The sequence below is a fragment of the Mesoplodon bidens genome (genome assembly GCF_964165515.1).
Source record: "Mesoplodon bidens genome assembly, chromosome: 11".
NCBI classification, from domain to species: Eukaryota; Metazoa; Chordata; class Mammalia; order Artiodactyla; family Ziphiidae; genus Mesoplodon; species Mesoplodon bidens.
In genome coordinates this window covers 67,865,541-67,884,314 of record NC_138167.1, presented here as the reverse complement: position 1 = coordinate 67,884,314, position 18,774 = coordinate 67,865,541, and the positions used below count along the sequence as shown (strand labels likewise).

General features: G+C 56.5%; 1 protein-coding gene across 6 annotated transcripts in view; it reads left to right on the top strand.

Moving 5' to 3' along the window:
• TRIOBP (TRIO and F-actin binding protein) overlaps positions 1-18,774 on the top strand; it is a gene marked incomplete at its 5' end in the record, with an annotated part of 59,242 nt that overhangs the window by 21,646 nt on the left and 18,822 nt on the right. For 3 of the 6 annotated variants that reach the window (XM_081250174.1, XM_081250173.1, XM_081250176.1), the window contains 4 exons: positions 1,268-1,382; positions 2,079-3,197; positions 7,229-7,306; positions 9,461-9,598. In XM_081250174.1, the coding sequence (XP_081106300.1) occupies positions 1,268-1,382; positions 2,079-3,197; positions 7,229-7,306; positions 9,461-9,598 (1,450 nt within the window). Of the gene's footprint in view, positions 1-1,267; positions 1,383-2,078; positions 3,198-7,228; positions 7,307-9,460; positions 9,599-13,735; positions 13,919-18,774 lie in introns of those variants that run through there. The other 3 variants (XM_081250177.1, XM_081250178.1, XM_081250175.1) reach the window with 2 other exon arrangements.

The window sequence follows — 18,774 nt, the reverse complement described above, 5'->3', positions numbered from 1 at the left end:
AAAGCCATAAGACAAGAACAAAGTCCAAGCCCTTAATTGTTTCACTTTCTAAAGCCTCTGTAGAGTTTCAGCCTAGTCCCCAAGCTGGAGGCAGACTGCAGGGTATGGGTCCTGGCTCAGACCCGAGGAGAGATTCTTCTTCCTGTTTCGCTGGCTGGGTCAAGGTCAGCACCTGGTCATCTTTCCCAGGCTTCTGGTTTGGTTCAGCCACCAGAGACACAGCTCCATTTGTCAATTTAGATGAAGTGTGACTCTCAAACCCTCTTGCAATAAATATCCTAAATATCCAGTGGAGTGGTTAGGTCCTTTGTCTTGACCCCCTTACACAGGGGAGGGGAGAGATGTACCCAGATTCTGTTTGATGTTCCTACATTTCAACAGAGATGTCACGTTAAATATTAATAGCCGTGGCTAACAATTACTAAGCAAGACAACTAGCTGGAACTAGGGACTTTCTACAGCCTAGAGGTTGTCTTTGTCGGACGTGGCAACAATGCCTGAAGTCTGGGTGTCTTAGAAATGACATTTGCATGGACGGTTTTATGTTGGCCTTTCTGGAGTTGTGGGGAAAAGAGGATGTTTCTTCCTTCTGAACTTGCTAAGAGCTCTTTAACCAACAGCTAGATGGCTGCAGCTAGTACTGAGGGGAAAAACAGGTTGGCCTGGGAAGTCCAAAATTTACCATATGGACAGAAAATGGGCAGAAAGAATGGAATATGGGGGCATATGACATTCTGCCTCTCCTGTCTCCACCTCATGGATTGCAGAAGTTGAAATGAGATAGTAAAAGTGCCTGGGACACAGGAAGTGCTCCATAAATGTTTGCCATTATGATGCATGCACACTGCCTGGGACACGGTAGGTGCTCAATAGATCTTAATTCCCACAAGCACCAGTCTAGCCTTTGTCTGAGGGTGAACTGTGGGCTGCCAGTGGGGTGGCGGCCAGAAAGGAAGTACTGAGTGAGACAGGAGGCGGTCAAGGCCAAGACTGAGCTCCCCGACCTTTGCCCACCCCTTTTTTCATTTCATCTTCACAACAGCCCCATGAGGCAGGTAGAATAGGGCAGTGTCGACTATCCCCATTTTGCAGAAGGGGAAACTGAGGCCCTGAAAGGATCCTCCCTCGCTTAAGGCCCTTCAACGAGCTTGTGGCGGGTCCCTGGATCTGCTATGTCTCTTCCACTGGGGGTGGCAGTAGAGGAGCTGGGGTGCCGGGAGTGGGACAGTCCCAAGGGCCCTCAGAGGGGCGGTGCGTTTGCTCATAGGAAGTCCGAGGCACCGGGGGCCTTCCAGACCCGGGATGAGGGGCGGTCGCAGCGGCCCAGCCAAGTTCAGAGCCAACCTCTCCGAAGACAGTCCAGCCCTGCCCTCAGCAGGGAGGTGAGCACTGCCAGCCTGCCCGGGGCCCCTGCACCCCCAAGGGGTGAGCCACAGCTTCTCCCCTCCCCCAGATGCTGGGCGAGGGTCCTGGGAAGGGAGGTTCTTTACGAAAGGGTCAGAGTCCCAATCGTGGGCATCCAGCTCCTCCCTCTCCCAAAGAGCCAGCAAAATTGAGCCAGACCCCGATCAGTCCATCTTGAAGATGGCCCTTCCATGCTGTCCCTGTCCTTCATTAGGCACCTGCCATCTTGAGACGTTTTCAGGGAAAACCTCCCCATACGTCAGTCCAGCTCTAAGGGCTGTCTCTTCCAGGGTGGGGATTGGTATTTTTAAAGAAACTCTTAGATGGCAGGGCCCAACCCAGTGAATGGAGTATTGGTGGTGGAAATTCCGGCACCTGATAGCCCAGGTTGGAATCAATATCTTGGGGGGGAGGGGGAAGTCCGGAAAGTGAGCAGCCGTTTGCAGATCTTTTTCTGGAACTGAGGAAGGTGGGTGAGAGGGAAGGGCTGACACCCCCAGGGAGGGAAGCCAGAGACCCTAGGTACTTTTTGACCTGCTTTAATCCAGCCTGCTGTGAGGACAGAGCTTGCAACTCCCTGAAGCCTGGCTAAGACCCCAGTTTCCTGTCCTCCTAGACAGACACCACCCAGTCAAGGTCCTGGAGCCTCACCCACTCCCTCACCTCATCCTCAGGTAACCAAGCCCCTCGCGAAGCAGGCAGAACCGGCCCGGCGGAGCCGAGCAGAGCCCCCTCATCCCAGGAGCCCCGAGAGGCGGCCTGAGGGGGAACGGCGGCTCCAGGGGTCCTCGCCGCCCCCAAGGACGTCAGCCAGGACTCCTGAGAGGGAGCAGCGGACAGAGAGACCTCTGGAAAGTGGCCGGGCGGGCCCAAGACAGCCTCTGGGAGGGTGGCAGAGTCAGGAGGGGCCGCCAGGATCCGGGGACCCACACGGACACCTGGAGAGAGGCTGGGGCAGGCAGGAGGAGGGCCCAGGCCTGGGGGGCTGGCTAGGACTTGGGGGGCCCAGGCGGGGGGCTGCCAGAGCCCCAGAGGAAACATGGAGGGGCCCTCCTGGGGAGTCTGAGGAGAGCTGGAAGCTGCCCCACAGGGGGCAGGCAGAGGCCTGGGAGGAACCCCCCAGTGGTGGGCCATGGGAGCCCCCTGACAGGCCAGCTCAGCGGGGCTGGGGCAGCCTGCAGGAGCTGTCCAGTCCTCACCAGCCTATGAGGCCCCCAGAGGACTCCAGGGCAGGCCAAGGAGAGTTCTTGAAACCCCGGAGACCTGAGACATCCCCTGCCATGGGCTGGGGGGCTGAGGGAGCCTGTCCACACCTGCATGGCCCTGAGAGGCAACCCGTGCTTGACTGGAGGGACCTGGTGGGCCTCCTCGGGGCACCCAGAGAGGGGGCCTGGACCCACTCGGGGGAGCCGACGCTCGCCTCCGCTCTTCTGAGGCTGGACTGGGAAGGCCTCCTGGAGCTCCTGCAGGCCCAGCTGCCCCGCCGGGACTCGGCTGGACACTGGGGTGGGCCGGGCACAATTTCCCCAGGCACGAAGGGTACTCTGGAGCTGGAGCCAGAGCAACACACCCAGTCTGAAGGAGGGGCAGGAGCTACTCTGGTCAATGGATACAGCCCTGGGCAGTGGCCCCAGAGCTCCGCCCAGCCGCCCAGCCCTGCCAGCATCTCCACCCAGTGGCCAAAGACCAAAGTGACAAGTGGACCAGAGACCTCAACTATGGCTGGTCTGGAGGAGACAGGCCAGCTGAGGGGCAGGAGCCCTGCAGAGGGCCCCAGCTCGCTACAATGGGAGGTAAGTCAGTCTCACTTCCGAGGGGCAGCCTGAAAGTCAGTCCCACCCCACACAAGTGTCCCGACAGGCCTCCCCTCAGCTCCTGCACACAATCCTCCTGACCAAAAGCTTTCCTAGCACAAACTGCACAGTGATAATGAGAGCACTTTTTTTGAGCATCTACTGTGTACTAAGCCTTGGTCTGAATGTTTTATGGTATTTTCCTCATTTAATCTCCACAGCAGTCTGATGAGAAAGGCACTACTTATTTACAGACAAGGAAACTGAGACACAGAGAGGTTAAGCCACTCACCCAAGATCACACAGCTAGTCAGGGCCGGGGTAGGGGTGGACCCCAGGTCTGCTCTGTGCAGATCACCCTGAGGCCTCAAGCAAGATGCACTGGCCAGGCCCTTCTCCCCTCCTGGCCCTACAATACTTGGTTTGTGTTGCCTCTGGTGGCTTCTACCTGGCCCTGTCTGGGACTGCAGCCAGCGTGGTTGTGTCCCCTCCCCACTGCTGTATTCCAAGTTCCTTAAAGTCCAGGAGTGAAGCTTGACAGCTTCACTTACCTTTCTCTGGCCCATACAGCTCCTCTCAGGCACAGAGAAGGGGTTGCATAAATGCTCACTGGGCTGAGCTGGCTGCTGAGACAGCTGCTTAAATGGGGGCCTATATGTAAAGTAGGCCCAGTGCCTGACACATAGTAGGTGCTCACCAAATCTCTTCCTGTCTCTTTGGCCCAGGGGCAGGGTCACAGAGTCAGTGGTGCTCTGGTGCTGCCCAGAGCATTTATCTGAAGATGGTCAGTGGGAAGGGTCCTGGAGGCCAGAACCCTGCAACCTGGCCTCAGCTCACCAGGAATGCAGCAGGTGGTTTTGGACACCCAGACTCTCTTGGTCCTGGTCTTCCTCTGTAAAACGGGACCAACTACTTCCCTGACAGGCATTACTGGGGTGATGCGGCAGCTCCTGCTCATTCATCCAGACCCTCCTCATCTCCACAATGTGCAGCCCAGTACTGCCTCCCCCACGGATGACAGGGGAGGGCTTATGGTGTGCCGGGCCCTGGCCTTGGGGCTTCACATGCTTTGCCACATGTGCCTCAGCTAGATACGAGGCCCAGGCTCATTCAGCATTTGCTGGGGGTCACACACGTGTAAGTCGAGAGAAATGAGATCCAAGTATTGATTCCAAAGCCCGAGTTTTTACTTTTTAAAATTTTATTGAAGTATAGTTGATTTACAATGTTGTGTTAATTTCTGCTGTACAGCAAAGTGACTCAGCTATACATATATATACTTTTTCATATTCTTTTCCATTATGGTTTATCATAGGATATTGAATATATTTCCCTGTGCTATACAGTAGGACCTTGTTGCTTACCCATCCTATATATACTAGTTTGCATCTGCTAACCCCAAACTCCCAATCCTTCCCTCCCCACCTCCCTTTCCCCTTGGCAACCACAAGTCATGTCTGTAGGTCTGTTTCTGTTATGTAGATATGTTCATTTGTGTCATATTTTAGATTCCACGTATAAGTGACATCATGGTATTTGTCTTTCTTTCTGACTTACTTCATTTTGTATGATAATCTCTAGGTCCATCCATGTTGCTGCAAATGGCATTATTTCATTCTTTTTTGTGGCTGAGTAGTATTCCAGTGTGTGTGTGTGTGTGTGTGTGTGTGTGTACACCACATCATGTATATACACCACATCTTTTTTATCTATTCATCTGTTGATGGACATTTAGGTTGTTTCCATGTCTTGGAAAAGCCCAAGCTTTTTTTTTTTTTTTTTTTTTTTTGCGGTACGCGGGCCTCTCACTGTTGCGGCCTCTCCCCCGTTGCGGAGCACAGGCTCCAGACACGCAGGCTCAGCGGCCATGGCTCACGGGCCTAGCCGCTCCGCGGCATGTGGGATCTTCCCAGACCAGGGCACGAACCCGTGTCCCCTGCATCGGCAGGCGGACTCTCAACCACTGCGCCACCAGGGAAGCCCAAGCCCAAGCCCAAGCCCATGCCCAAGCCCATGCCCAAGCCCAAGCTTTTAACCACTATTCTGTGGAGCCTCTGAGCCCATGGAAGGACTAGGGAGCCCCCTTCCCTGCATTTCCCTGAGGCTGCTCTCGATTTCTCCCCTGATCAACTCAATGCACAGACACCAGAGATGCAGGGATGAGCCAGCTTGGTCCTGCCCTCAGGACCAAGAGGGGACTTGGGGCCCCACATGAGAGGTTGCTATCAGACTTGTTGGGCAGGCAGGTGGACCACGACAGGCAGCTCAAGAAGATGTTGCATCCCAGTGGATGCTGGGATGCTGCAGGCTGGTCTGGTCAAAAGAGAAGAGGGAGGAAAGAGAGATTCTCTAGCTAGAGTTACTCATGGTGAGGCTCAGGGGTCCCAGGGAGGTTAGGAGGTGGTGACTGGGGAGGGGCAGGAACACCAGGTGCTTCAGGCCATTTCACAGATGACACAGCAGAGGCATTCACCAGGTCCTGCTGGGGCTCCAGCTGGTCACCTCTAGGAAATCTTTGGCATGGCATCCAAGGCCTCCTGGCCTTCCTTCCACCCCAGATTTGCCCTCTAGCTGTGCTGAGCTGGCTGCAGAGCTCTGGGAGCACATCCCCCTGCCCTTGTGGCCTAGGAAGCTCTTCCCTTCCCTCTTCACTCACCAAACATCTGTTCATTGTTTGAGTCTTAGATCAGCTGCCCTGTTCTGAGACGCCTTCCCTGAATACTCACGCCACCCCTGGATTGGTGATGTTTCCCTTCCGGGCTTGGTAGTTCTGCTACTCTTCATCTGGTCACACTCGGTTGTCATTTTCCCTTAAAAAACATGAGCTCCATGCGAGCAGGAGCTGCACCTACTTTATCTCTGTACCTCTGGCCCCTGGCCCAGGGTCTGACACAAAGGAGGAGATAAGCTCAGTGGCTGGTTGACCAGTGAATACATGGATGCTTGAGGGCTTGCAAGAAACAGACGGAGGGTGGGTAGGGCCGTGGGTAGTTGATGGATGAATGATGGATGACAGATGTGTGAATGGGTGATGGATAGATGATATATGTTGGACAAATGAGAAACGGATGTTGGATGGATGACAGATGGGTGGATGGATGAATGGATAGACGGGTGATGAATGGAACAGATGATGGGTGCTGGATAGATAGATGTTGCATGGATGGGTAAATGTTGTGGAATATGGATGATGGATGGTGAATGAATGTTGGAAGGATGGGTAGAGAGATGAATGAATGTTGGATGGATTGAGGAAGGATACGATACGTGGATATAGTTTGTTGTTTTGTTTTTTTTTTGCGGTACACAGGCCTCTCACTGCTGCGGCCTCTCCCGTTGCGGAGCACAGGCTCTGGACGTGCAGGCTCAGCGGCCATGGCTCACGGGCCCAGCCGCTCCGCGGCATGTGGGATCTTCCCGGACCGTGGCACAAACCCGTGTCCCCTGCATCGGCAGGCGGACTCTCAACCACTGCGCCACCAGGGAAGCCCTATAGTTTTTTTTTTTTAATTAATAATTTATCTTTGGCTGCGTTGGGTCTTCGTTGCTGTGCGTGGGCTTTCTCTAGTTGTGGTGAGCGGGGGCTGCTCTTTGTTGCGGTGTGCAGGCTTCTCATTGCGGTGGCTTCTCTTGTTGTGGAGCATGGGCTGTAGGCGCGCGGGCTCAGTAGTTGTGGCTCACAGGCTTAGTTGCTCCACGGCATGTGGGATCTTCCCGGACCAGGGATCGAACCCATGTCCCCTGCATTGGCAGGCGGATTCTTAACCACCGCACCACCAGGGAAGTCCCGTGGATACAGGATGGATGAATAGATGATGAATAAATTGAGGATGGATGTATTGGGATAATGGATGTTGGTTAGATGAGAGGATGGATGAGTGGGTGATGGATTCTGGATGGTTGGATGGATACATGGGTCTATTGATGTTGGATTCTAGATGGATGTTAGATGGATGGATGATGAATGGATGCATAAGAAGTTGGAACCTGGGGAATAATCTGACCTAAGCTGTGTTCTTTCTTATCTCCAGTTCCAATCAAAGGAGCCTGAGGAGTCAGAAGGAAGCAGAGGCCAAGACTCACTGACTGACCAGAAGCAGGCAGACTCGGTAGTTGGGTCATGGGTGTGGGCACAGAGGGAGGGGAAGGGAAGGGAAATCAGGCTGGAGGTGGGCTGAGGTCCTCAGATCAGCTCTGGGGTCATCCAGACCAAGGCTGGCTCTGCCATGGGGACATCGAGAAGAGGGGCTCTAGATGAGCTGGCAGCAGGGCCACCTCATCTGGGTGGGTGGACTGTCCTAGGGTCAGAAGCCTAGGGCTCTGCTTTCAACTTGCTAGGATGCCCTGAAAGGTCGCTGCCCTTCCCTGGGCAAATGGCAGTTTGGCCCTGATGGTCTCTGAAGGCAAGGTCCTCCTGATTCTGGAGGGCTGGCCAGGCTGGGAGAAAGGGTAGAGCTTCCAGGAGCTGGAGCCAGAGAAGCATTGAAGAGGGCCAAGGAGGTATAGAAGTCAGCTGGGCCTGGAGGAACTCCAGGGTCCTGGGGCGGGAGAGATGTGTGCAAGGGGTGGGACCCGCGGAGGCCGCTCTGAGGCCTGGCTGCAGCTGGAGCACATGCTCTGCCCCGCCCCTCCCCACAGACCTGCCAAACAGACTGTTCTCATCACCCGCAGCCTCCAGAGAGGTGAGGTCAGAGCTGAGGGCCTGGGGCAGCGGGAGGCGAGGAGAACACCAGGCTGTTTGAGGCTGTGCTTTTCTAATCCTGCTGTTGTTCTGCTGTTCCCCATGCCGCTTCCTGAGAAGCCGGGTGTGACGGGGGTGGGGGGCGGGGGGGTGTCTGTCTGGCAGTCTGGAGCCCCCAAATCTGGCCCTGCCGCTAGTCAGAGGTGGGGGGATTCTGCCCAACCCCTGACTGTGCAGATGAGGATAGGAGGGGTAGGCAGTCATCTCAGATCACATAGCCGGTCGGTGGTTGGGCTCAAATTAGGACCCAGGGCTCAGGATCCCCTACCCAGCACTCTCTCTGCTACCCCCAACGCCGCTTCCTGGCTCTGCCCTGATTGCCTGCATGGCCTCACATAGTAGAAGCAGCGTTCTAACTGCTTGGTGGGCCAGTCTTCCCATCTGTGAAATGGGAGGGGACGGGGACTGGTCACTAAAAGCACTTCCAGCTCTCACAGGGACTCCGGCAACTTTGCTCTTCCTCTTTCTGGGTTATTTCTTCATACTTCGTGGGGCCAGAGTTTTGTGAACAAAGAGCAAATATCAGCACAGGGGTCCCCCTCTAGTCTCCATGAAATTGGCCTGCCCCAGCAACCCAGAAAACCTCTCAATCCACCCCCAGGAAGCCTGGACTGGGCAGAATTGATAACTGCCTCATTCGTTCATTCACATAGCCTTCGTGAGCACCTTCTGTATGCCTGGGTGTGGGCCAGAGGCGAGATGAAGCAGCAGCATGGAGCCCACAGTCTAGTGGTCAGGGCTGTGACGGCGATGCGGTGCCGGGCGGAGACAGTCCTTCCCCCCAAAGCCCCCTGGATCTGTGCTTTGGTGCTTCCTGTCCCACATCCAGAGAATCTCTGGATTCTGAAGAGTTGGGACACCTGGGCTCTGCCCTGCCTCTGCCAGTAACTTGCTCTGTGACTCTGGGCAAATGCCTCTGCTTCACTGGGGCCTCAGTTTCCCCAACAAGGATGACTCCAAAGAGGGTGCACTGGGGACTCGGCCGGGTGTGTGGCTGTAGAAGTCTGTGACTCATTCCTTTCACAAAGGTGAGGAGAGTAGGCAGATGGGGGACTCAGGATTAGGGGGCCCTTGAGTGACCCCTTGGCTCCAGAGGGTTGTTGCCTTGGGGAAGAGGAGCCCAGAGTTTCTCCATCTTTCGATATTTCAAGAGGAGCTGGAAATATGTAGCTATGTGTTGAACCACTTGATTATTTAACACTGGAACCTAATGCAAAATAATCTGAAAACATGTGGGCTGAATACACATCTGTGGTCTGCACTCCCCGCCCGCCGGCCACCTGGGGTCTGACCTGAGGGTGAAGTGCACATCCCCAAGGGCGCTGAGCCCCAGGAGCCCTGTCAACCAACACCACGCGGTGTGAACACATGGCAGTCCACCTCAGCAGTTCTGGGAGAGGAGAAAGATGGCAACCTGGGCCTTTGAGGTGGGCATGGCAGCATGGGCAGGGGAGGCTGTCGTCAGGGACTCCTCCATCCCACCAAAGGGACGTGGGGGCCAACACTGGACCCTGTTTGACAGGCAGACAAGAGGCCAGCGGAGGGCAAGGCTGGGAGCCCACTCAAGGGCCGACTGGTGACCTCATGGCGGATGCCCGGGGACCGTCCCACGCTGTTCAATCCGTTCCTGCTGTCTCTGGGGGTCCTCAGGTGGCAAAGGGTAGGCTGGCTCCAGTGGGGTGGGGGTGGGGTGAGGGTGGGGAGAGTGGGGGAGGGGAGGGAGGAGGCTGGTGTCAGTCAAAGAAAAGCCAGTAGGGGCTCAGAGGGAGAGATGTGGAGGCCCCACGTGAGGAAGGAGACCTGGAAGCAGAGCCCAGAGCTTCCGTGGTCTCTGCAGCGAGGGAGACGTCCCACCTGCAGGACCAGGCTGAGGCTGTTTTCAGCTTTCAGGGTGAGGGGTGATGGACTAATCCACCCAGCTGAAAGCTCCCAATCAGCAAATAGGCCAAGGGGTGCCAGGCTGGGGGCAAGGGGGAGAGGGAGGGAGGGCCTGCGAGGGGCTCTGGGATTGCAAAGTGTGTCTCAGACCTGGGTCTGAGCCAGTTGCACAAACATCTGGCATTACGTAACCCATTCCCTGCCCAGAGGGCTGTAAACACTCAGGCCTCTGGTTCGTGGTTTTCTCAAGGGCGGGGAGGGGAGGCAGCTGTGACTTGTGCTCTCCTGCCCCCTTCACGGTGGGAGGGAGGAGGCCTGGCCATCTCCAGGAGCCACAGCCTGGCTCATGGGGTCTCTTCTCTCAGTGACAGGCTGACTCTCATACTCTCATCGGCGTGGGGTCTAGCTCTAGGCTGAGAGCCTGTATACCCATTCTACAGATGAAGAGACCGGAACTCAGAGAGGTGAGGTAGACTTGCCCGAGGTCGCACAGCTATGGTTTAGAGCAGCGTTCGCCAACCTTTTTGGCACCAGGGATCGGTTTCGTGGAAGACAATTTTTCCATGGACAGGCGGTGGGGGGGAATGGTTCAGGCGGTAACGCAAGCAATGGGGAGCGGCAGATGAAGCTTCGCTCGTTCGCCCGCCACTCACCTCCTGCTGTGCGGCCCGGTTCCTAACAGGCCAAGGACCGGTACCAGTCCACAGCCTGGGGGCTGGGGACTCCTGGTTTAGAGGAACTGGCCTCTTGCTGATTTTCCTCATTCCTAGATGAGAGAATGGCAGCAGCCAAACTCACCAAGCCTCAGTTGCCACATCTGTCTAATGGGGGAAAAAATCTATGGAGATGATCAGGGCTGCAGGGAAGGCTCAGGGAAATCAGGATGCACAGAGGTGTGATGGGGTGGGGTATGGGGTGGGGGGGGCCTCCAAACACTAGTTTCTCCATCCACTTCTTAATTTCCTCGCTGCTGCTCTTTGGGGGTCAAGGCACAAGGGTAACCAGGCAAACGTGGTTGTCTGGGCAGAGTGGTATCTTCAAGCCATGGGCGGGAATTACCTTATCAGCCTAACTAAGGGTCACTAACACACAGCAGTTCCAGCAGGAGGGGGCAGGTAAGTTTTTGGCTGGAGAGAAGGGGGCGAGAAATGGGGAAATGGACTCTGGGATGGTGATGATGGTGATGATAGCCAGCATTTATTGTGCACCTACTATGCTCTCAGCTCTGTGTTCAGTGCGTGGCACATCTGATTGCATTGAATCCTCACCACTAGGCATACTAGGTATGGTTCATATCGTCCATTTCATAGATGAGGGAATGAAACTCACTTGTTTCAGGTCACACAATGGGGGAGAGCTAAGATTTGAACCCTGCTCTGGCTGACTTCAGAGCCCACCCCCCCACCTCTGTGCATCCGTATCTCCCTGAGTCCTCCTTGCAGCCCTGAGAGTCTCTGCAGATTTTCTCCATTGGACAGATGTGGCAACTAAGGCTCAATGAATTTTCAGCTATTCTCTCACCTGGGAATGAGGAAAATCAGGAGCTGAGAGATGGAACTGCTAGTGGAGCCACCCAGACAGTTACTTAAAGCAGCTTCACACATCTCTTGGGCTGGACAGTGAAATTAGTCCAAGGTCAAGAGCTAGGAAGCCTGGGCTTGAGTTCTGTCTCTGCCCCTAACTTGTGTGCCTTTGGGCCATTGTCTCCCTTCTCTGAGCCTCACATTGTTATCTTCAATAGAGTAACGCTTTGAGGCTGGATAACCCCAAGGTTTGGTGGCTCTGTTTAATAAGTCACTCCTGGGTCCCTGAAGCTGTGCCATCTCTGTCTTACCAGGGCAAGTTGCAATAAGGCAGTCATTCCTTCATTTGTGCATTCATTCACTCAACCAATGTTTACTAAGGACCTAATGTGGGCTGAGGCCCTAGGCTTACCATGATATAGACAAAAACCACTCTGTTCCTGCCCCCAAGGAGCTCACAGTTTGTGAGGACACTGACATATAACTGATTAGAACACTGTGTGGTCATCCCTTGAGTCGGGGAGTGTACAGATGCAGGGAGCTCTGGGCAGGGAGTACACACAGGCAGCCCGGGGAAAGGAGATTCTAAGTCTGTGCTGGGGGCATTCTGGCTTCCTTTGGACTGAGACTTGAAGGGTAAGGAGGAATTTTCCAGGCAAACAAACATGTGGAGGGAGGGAAGGGAGAGAGTGAGTGTATGTGTGTTGGGGCATAAGAGGACAGCAAGGGAAGTGTTCCAGGCATGGCACAGAACAACATGTGCAGTTAGGGAGGTACAGAGGACCTGGCTTATTCTGGGACTTCCCAGCATTGTGTAGCCCTAGCACGTGAAATGTGTGTGTCTAATGACAGGGGACAGCAGGCAGGGGCCAGATGATAATGGACATGGCTGCGGGCACAAGGATGTGTCTATCGACAGTGGAGAAGTGTTGAAGAACTTTGAGCAGGGGAGTGTTCTCATCACCGTGCTGAGGGTACTAGAAGGGAGTCCCAGAGGCCAGGAAACCAGCAAGGAGGCTGGTACTGTCAGGTGTCCACGCCACTGCGGTAGGGCATTGGTGGTAGCTGAGGTGTTCTGTTTGTCCACGCACTCTCCCAAGGACCACATGCCTGAGTGAGGTACAGGGTAGGGTGGGAACACTCAGCACAGGGATGCCAGAAGGCCAGTGTCTAGGAGGACTTACCCTTGGTCTCATTCCTCAGGGTGGAGGAGAGAATTCCAATGGGAAATGCTGGGAACACTTCAGCTCCCTGGGCCTCTGTTTATCTGTGAAATGGGGATGGTGATTATAATCATGACAGCAGTAATTTTTGAACCCCAAACTGAGATGGCAGAATCATTGAAGTGGTAATTATTCCAAGCTCCCCTGCGCCCCTACCTAAGGAGAGCTAACTAGGGATAAAGGGGTTGTTCTAGGTGCTTTACTTAAATTAACACTTAATCTTTACAGTAGCCTGTGAGATAACAGCATTATCCCATTTTACAGAGGGTGAAGTTGAGGCACAGAGAGGTTAAGGACCTTGCTTAAGGTAATACAGGGTTTAAATCACAATGCCCCATAAGCCACCTCATGCATTTAGCAACAAATTCCACCACAGTACCTCCTCAGCTGCGGGCTTAGAGGAGCTTCTGCAGGGCAAAAGTACTCTTACAAACCACCAAGTGTTCTGGGAAAGTGAGAAACGGGTATAGCCCACACCCAAGGACCCAAAATGAGGTTCTTAAGGCGAGAAAGACCCCGGGTGAGGAGGGCACGTTTAGGGAAGGCCCTACCAATTCCAGAACTCACTTCGTGCTTAGATTACTTCCTAGAAATCCCTTCTCTTCTTACTGTGTGACCCTGGGCAAGTTGGCTCACTTCTCTGAGCCTCCGTTTTCTCATTAGTAAAATGGGGACAAGGACATCACCTGTCGGGTTTGTGGTAAGGATGAAAGTCCATTACATGGGTAACGAGCGGGGCTTGGCGTGTGGGACCCGCTGAATTGGTAGTAATGGGTGCTTTGCCCATGTCGCCATCAAACCGAGGCGCCGAGGCCTAATGGACCCATCGCTCCGTCCGGCGGCTGGCGTGGGTCGGGGAGCCGTTGCTGGACGACGAGGGTGCCACACCCGGCTGCTCCCACTCCGCACTCCCTAGCCGTGGCCCGACGGAGTCACCTGCACGCTAGGCCCTTCCTTCCTCCCAGCTTGCCCGCCCTCACGTCCCTCCCGCCCCCATCCGCCCGCCCCGACTGCCCCAGCTCACCCGTCCCGTCGCGGCAGGCCCCGCCCCCGGGCCCCTGCCGCGCTCCTATTGGCCCATCCGCGGCCCCCGCCACTGTTTGCCTCGGCTTCCCCGCCGCCCATTGGCCCGCCCGGGTCCTCCCAGGAAGTTTGAAAAAAAAAAAAAGTTTTATGGGCGGATGGAAGGGGCCGGGGCAGCGCCGGGGAAGGGAAGGGCCGGACGAGCGGCTGCGGGCGGCCGAGAGGGGCGGCGGCGGCGGCGGCGGGGGGATTCCCGCGCCGCTGAGCCCGGCCCGAGAGCCCTTTCCACCTTCCTGCCTCCTGCTCTCGCCGCCCCGGGGTGCCGCCATGACGGTGAGTGCCTCCCCGGGGGGCAGCCCCTCTGCGCCCCAGGTCCGGATGAGAGCAACGGCCAGAGCCAGAGCCGAGCCGCTCCCCTCCTGGGCAGCCCCCTCCTCACTTCTCGGAGGCGAGAGGAGGTTTCGGCCGGAAGACAGGGCGACCGCGGCGCCACGGGTCGGCCGTCCTGCCTCCCCTTCCCCCGGCCTCCGCCTCACCTTTCTGGGCCAGAAACCCGGGCAACCCCCGAGAAGATGGGAACTCTCGTTCCCAGGCACCACCCCCTCACTTTTGCGGGACCAATCACGGACAGATTCCGGGTGGCCTTTTTCCTTCTCCCTTCCAGCTCCCCCCTTAGTGAAAACCTGATCTGATTCCCCTAAGCTGCCAGATCCGTAGGGTCTGTCAGGGTTCTGGGCCACGGGAGGAGCGGAGATGGGCCTGGCCTGGATCTGGGTCTCGCCGGGCCCTGGAGAGAGGAGCTCCCTGGTTCGGATGGGTCGCGCTGATGTGGGCCTGGGAAGGCTGTACGCCTGTGTGGGCGCTGGCCGGAGGTTGGGTGGGTGAGAAGGGACCGCCTCGTCCCATCCTGACCAGAGCCCGTCCTGGGACTTCTGAAGCAGCAGAATACCATGTTCTCCCGGGCTTGCCACTTTGCAGTGGCGCTGGGACCTTGGGTGGGGCAGGCCCGCTATTGGGGGTGGGGAACACGATGGCAGGGATTTGTCTTTCCCTTGGGGATGAGCCCTACCCAAGCTCTCTCAATACACGTGCCTTATTTATCATATTGCACCTCATAGCTGAGTTCACCGTTACCCCCATTTTACAGTCGGATAAACTGAGGCTTGGGGAGGGGCGTTGGTGAGTTGCCAGAGGTTACCCTGAGTGTAAGGGAAGGAGTAGCCCTTTTCCACGTCACTCTGGCCCCTTGACTGTGGTGTTCTGGAAGAGAGGGGCAGGACTGCTTTTGGTTTCTGGCAAGTGCCTTAGGGAGGCTCTGACAGCCTGATGAGGACGGTGGGGAGAGTTGAGCAGGGTGGTGTATGCAGGGGCCCTGCCCCTGTGAGTGTGATGACCTGCTCACTGCCTGGACTTCCTCAGGCTCTGCACATCCTGCCACCTCTCTGCTGGCCCTTCCTGTTGTCAGCAGCCTCCCTTCCCTGTCAGGGAGGAGTAGAGAGGGATGTGGGGGGAGGAGCTGAGTCAGTGTCTTGGTCGCCCCCCCACCCCGGCAGGCCAGTAGGGGGTGGTTTCATTGCTGACTGGGTGCCTGCCAGGCCCTGAACTGGGTGCTTTCACATTACCACATTGGAACCCTGAAGGTTGATGGTAACTTCCCATCTAACAGATGAGGACACTGAGGTGTAGAGAGGTGAAGTTACAGGCCCCAGGTGACCCAGCTAGGCCCTGGCCGAGCCAGAATTTGTAACCAGCTCTGTCCCAGTCTTCTCTCAGGATGAGATAAGAAATGTACACAGTTGCCTTTCCTGGGGAAGCACACACTGAACAAGGGTAAGGCTGCTAGAAGCAGCATGTGGAGGAAGACAGCACATCCCTGCTGATGGGAGGGGGCTTCCCGAGGGAGATGTCCTCCTGTGACTGTAGGACTTTGTCAGGTGGAGATGGACTGGGGGAGGAGGGAGAGTGTGGACAAAGGCTGGTGGCCATATTTGGGGAATTAAATGGTGAAAACAGAGAAAAGGAACTTGGGAAGGAGGGCCTCAAAGGCCAGGAAGAGCAGCTTGGGCTTTGGTCAGGGGCACTGGGGAGCCATGAAAGGTTTTGGTGCAGAGGGGAGGCTCACAATCACCTTTGACAGTTTACCAGATTCGTCCTGACTGCTTTCAGACCTGAGCCTGCTCCAGGCTGGTGTCCTTCCTGTTTCTTCTTCATACCCTTTTCCTCTCTCCTGGCCCCATCTCCCCGACCTCAGGAATCTGAACGAGCAAGTGGCAAAGGTGCTGTGACTGGGTAAATGCTTAGAGGCTTCAGGAAGCCAGGCCTGGAGTCAGGATCTGCTCCACCTCCTTTTACGCTAGCTGGGTGCAGCCTTGCCCCTGGAGCTTCATTCCCCAGCTGCTACCTGGCATCAAATTATATACCTGTTCATTTGTTTATTGTCTGTTTCTGTCCTGAGTTTTCACCAGGGCAGGGGCCACATCTCTTGTTCACAGCTGATTTCCTGGCGTAGAACAGGGGCCTAGTTCCAAAAGAAAAAAAAAAGAAAGAAGAAGAAAGAAAGAAATTTTTACGAATGTTCCCTGAGTCCTCGGGTCTTGGGGCATGAACAGTACATGTCCCTGACTGAGTTGCTTCTAGTCTAGCCTGTGAGGGATAAGTAAATGGCTTCAAGACAATCACAGATGCAGCAGAGGCCGTGGGAGGTCATCTGGTGTGGTGTGTGGTGTGTACTGGGAAAGGGGGGCCTCTGCCGTGGCAATTAAGCCGAGTCTTAAGGCATGAGAAGGGGTTTGCCTGGTCGAAGGAGGAGGAGGAGGCGGCGGCCTGGTATTTCAAGCAGAGGACACAGGCATGTGTGGGGGGCCCTACTAGTCCTGATGTGTTGAGCATCAGAGAGGATGTGTGATGACATAAACATGGGGCCCCCTAAGAAGTGGGGAGTCCAGGTTGAGGCTTTTGTGCCATCCTAAGGCAACTGGACCTTGTTCTGAAGCCATCTGGAGCCATCCCTGGAGGTTTTAAGCGGCTTGTGACATTCGGCCTTTTGGATCGGGTCCCCTGCCGGAGTGTCCTTACAGGAGGCTGTGTCGATGGTCCAGGCCAGCGGGAGGCAGTGCTGACCTGTGGCCAAAGGAACAAGGGCCCACTGTGAGGACCTGTCAGTGCTCCGGAAAGGAAAAAGGAGAAAGGGAGCTTCCTGCAGGAGGAGGAATGGTGTCTGGGCCTGAGGAACCACGCGTGAAGGTGCAGGGGAGGAGATTTATGTTATCAGACCTTTTGACCCCTGGGGGGGGTTCCAGGGTAACTTCAGGACCTCTCCTGCCAGCAGGTTTAAAAACTCCTCTCCCCAGGGTCACTGCACCATCTTGTGCTTGATGCGGCACACGTGCAGCATGTGTGTGGTGTGTGTGTATTGGCGTCTCCCATGTGTGGCCCATTCAGTTCTCTCACGGAACCGGGGGAGGGCAGGGCCCCGCTATCATTAGCCACATCAGGCAGCCGGGCTCAGGGAGGGCATGTGACGTAGGAAGGTCACCGTGACCCCACTTCCCAGGCAGTCCTCGGGGCCCCAGCCTGTAATTCCTGCCCTTCCTCAGCCTCTGGAAGCCCACGGCTGATCTCCCAGCCCTGGCTCAGCTCAGTCCGATTGGCTGGGTTAACTGCTTGTCCTTTCCGGGGGCTCTCTTCGGGTCAGCACAGTGATGCCAGCTCCGTGGTCCATCCCAGAAAGCCTGGCTTCTCATTCTCAGCGCCAGGAGGTGGAGGTGCGGACTGCCTCAGAAGCACAGGAATTTAGATCAGGGAGGTAGAGGAGGGTGGATATTTATTCAGCACGTTTCCCCTGGGGCCACAGCATGCCAGGCCCTGGGGCCACGGTGGGGGGGATCTCCATCTGCATGTGGACCCAGGTGACTTGGTGGCCCTGAGCGCGGCTACCGGTCTTCAGTCTTAACTTGGAACCACCCTGAGCAGCTTCCGGCCCACGTGGGGAACAGGGCGGGGAAGGAGAGAGAGCAGACAGGGCATACGCAGCCTGGGGTTTCCCAGGTCTGGGCAGAGCCTGTGTCCCTTCCCTCAGACAGGTCTCCGGGCAGGGGCTGCGATGCAGGAGTTGGGCTGCCGGCCTGCCGAGATCCAGGGGCCCTGGTCCCAAGGCCATGGCTGGAGACGGCTCAGGATGTCCAGGCTGCTGGCCTAAGCCCCTCTCAGGTCTCTTCCTCCACCTGAGGAGGAGGAGAATGGGGCTCCCTGACAGGAAGGCGGGTCAGGGGAGGTGGCCAGGTCAGGTGGCTCCGGTTTCCAGGTTTCCAGCCGCCGCCGCCGCCACCACCGCCATCGCCGCCCACCCCACTGAGCCATGCCACCCGCTCCCTCCATGCAACCGGACACCTTGGCCTGGTGAGGCTGTGATGCAGGTGCTGATAGGTGGGCTCAGAGCCATGGCAACAGGTGGCCGCCTCCTCCCTGCCTGCCAGCCTGGCCGCCAGTGGGCACGAGCTGAACCTCTGCAGGAGGACCGGGACTTAGACGAGAGAGTGGTCTCCCCAGCAGGCAGGGAGGGTCTGTGGATAGGCCTGGCCAGAGAAAATGCCTGGATGAGCAGTTTCGTCATCTAGGGTTAGGTGGGGGACCTAGCTCACAGACCCCCGTGGAACATGCTACAGCTGGGAGCCCCCAGACCCCGGGGCCGTGCCCCCCTGAGCAGCACCCGGCAGGTAGGGCTTACTGGGACTGAGGTGCCATCTCCCCGGCCCTTCCAGAGATCTAGGGGGGGACCAGGAGGTCTCTGACCTCAGCCTGGGCCTGGCTCCATCTTTCAGGCTCTCCAGGAGATGAGGGAAAGGCAGGGCTGGTTGGACCACGGGAGGGTTAGTGGGTTGGAAATGGGTAGGAGCGTTAAGGCATCGTCCTGCTGGGCCACTTGGGCCTCATCAGCGAGAAGAACTGGACGGTTTGCTCAGCCCTGCTGATCTGGCCTGTCCTCTGAGCTCTCTAAGGGTCCCTTTTTACAGTCAGAGATCTCCTGCCCCCTGTCCCACTCTCAGGTGAGGAAGCCGGCTGGTGGGAAGGGAGCTCAGAGGTCTGTGGTGGGTGGCCAGTCACCCAGCCCACCTCTCAGAGATTGCCGGATGTTCGGGAAAGGGACCAAGGCTGCCTCAGTGGCTGGGGAGCCTGCCTGGATTTAGGGG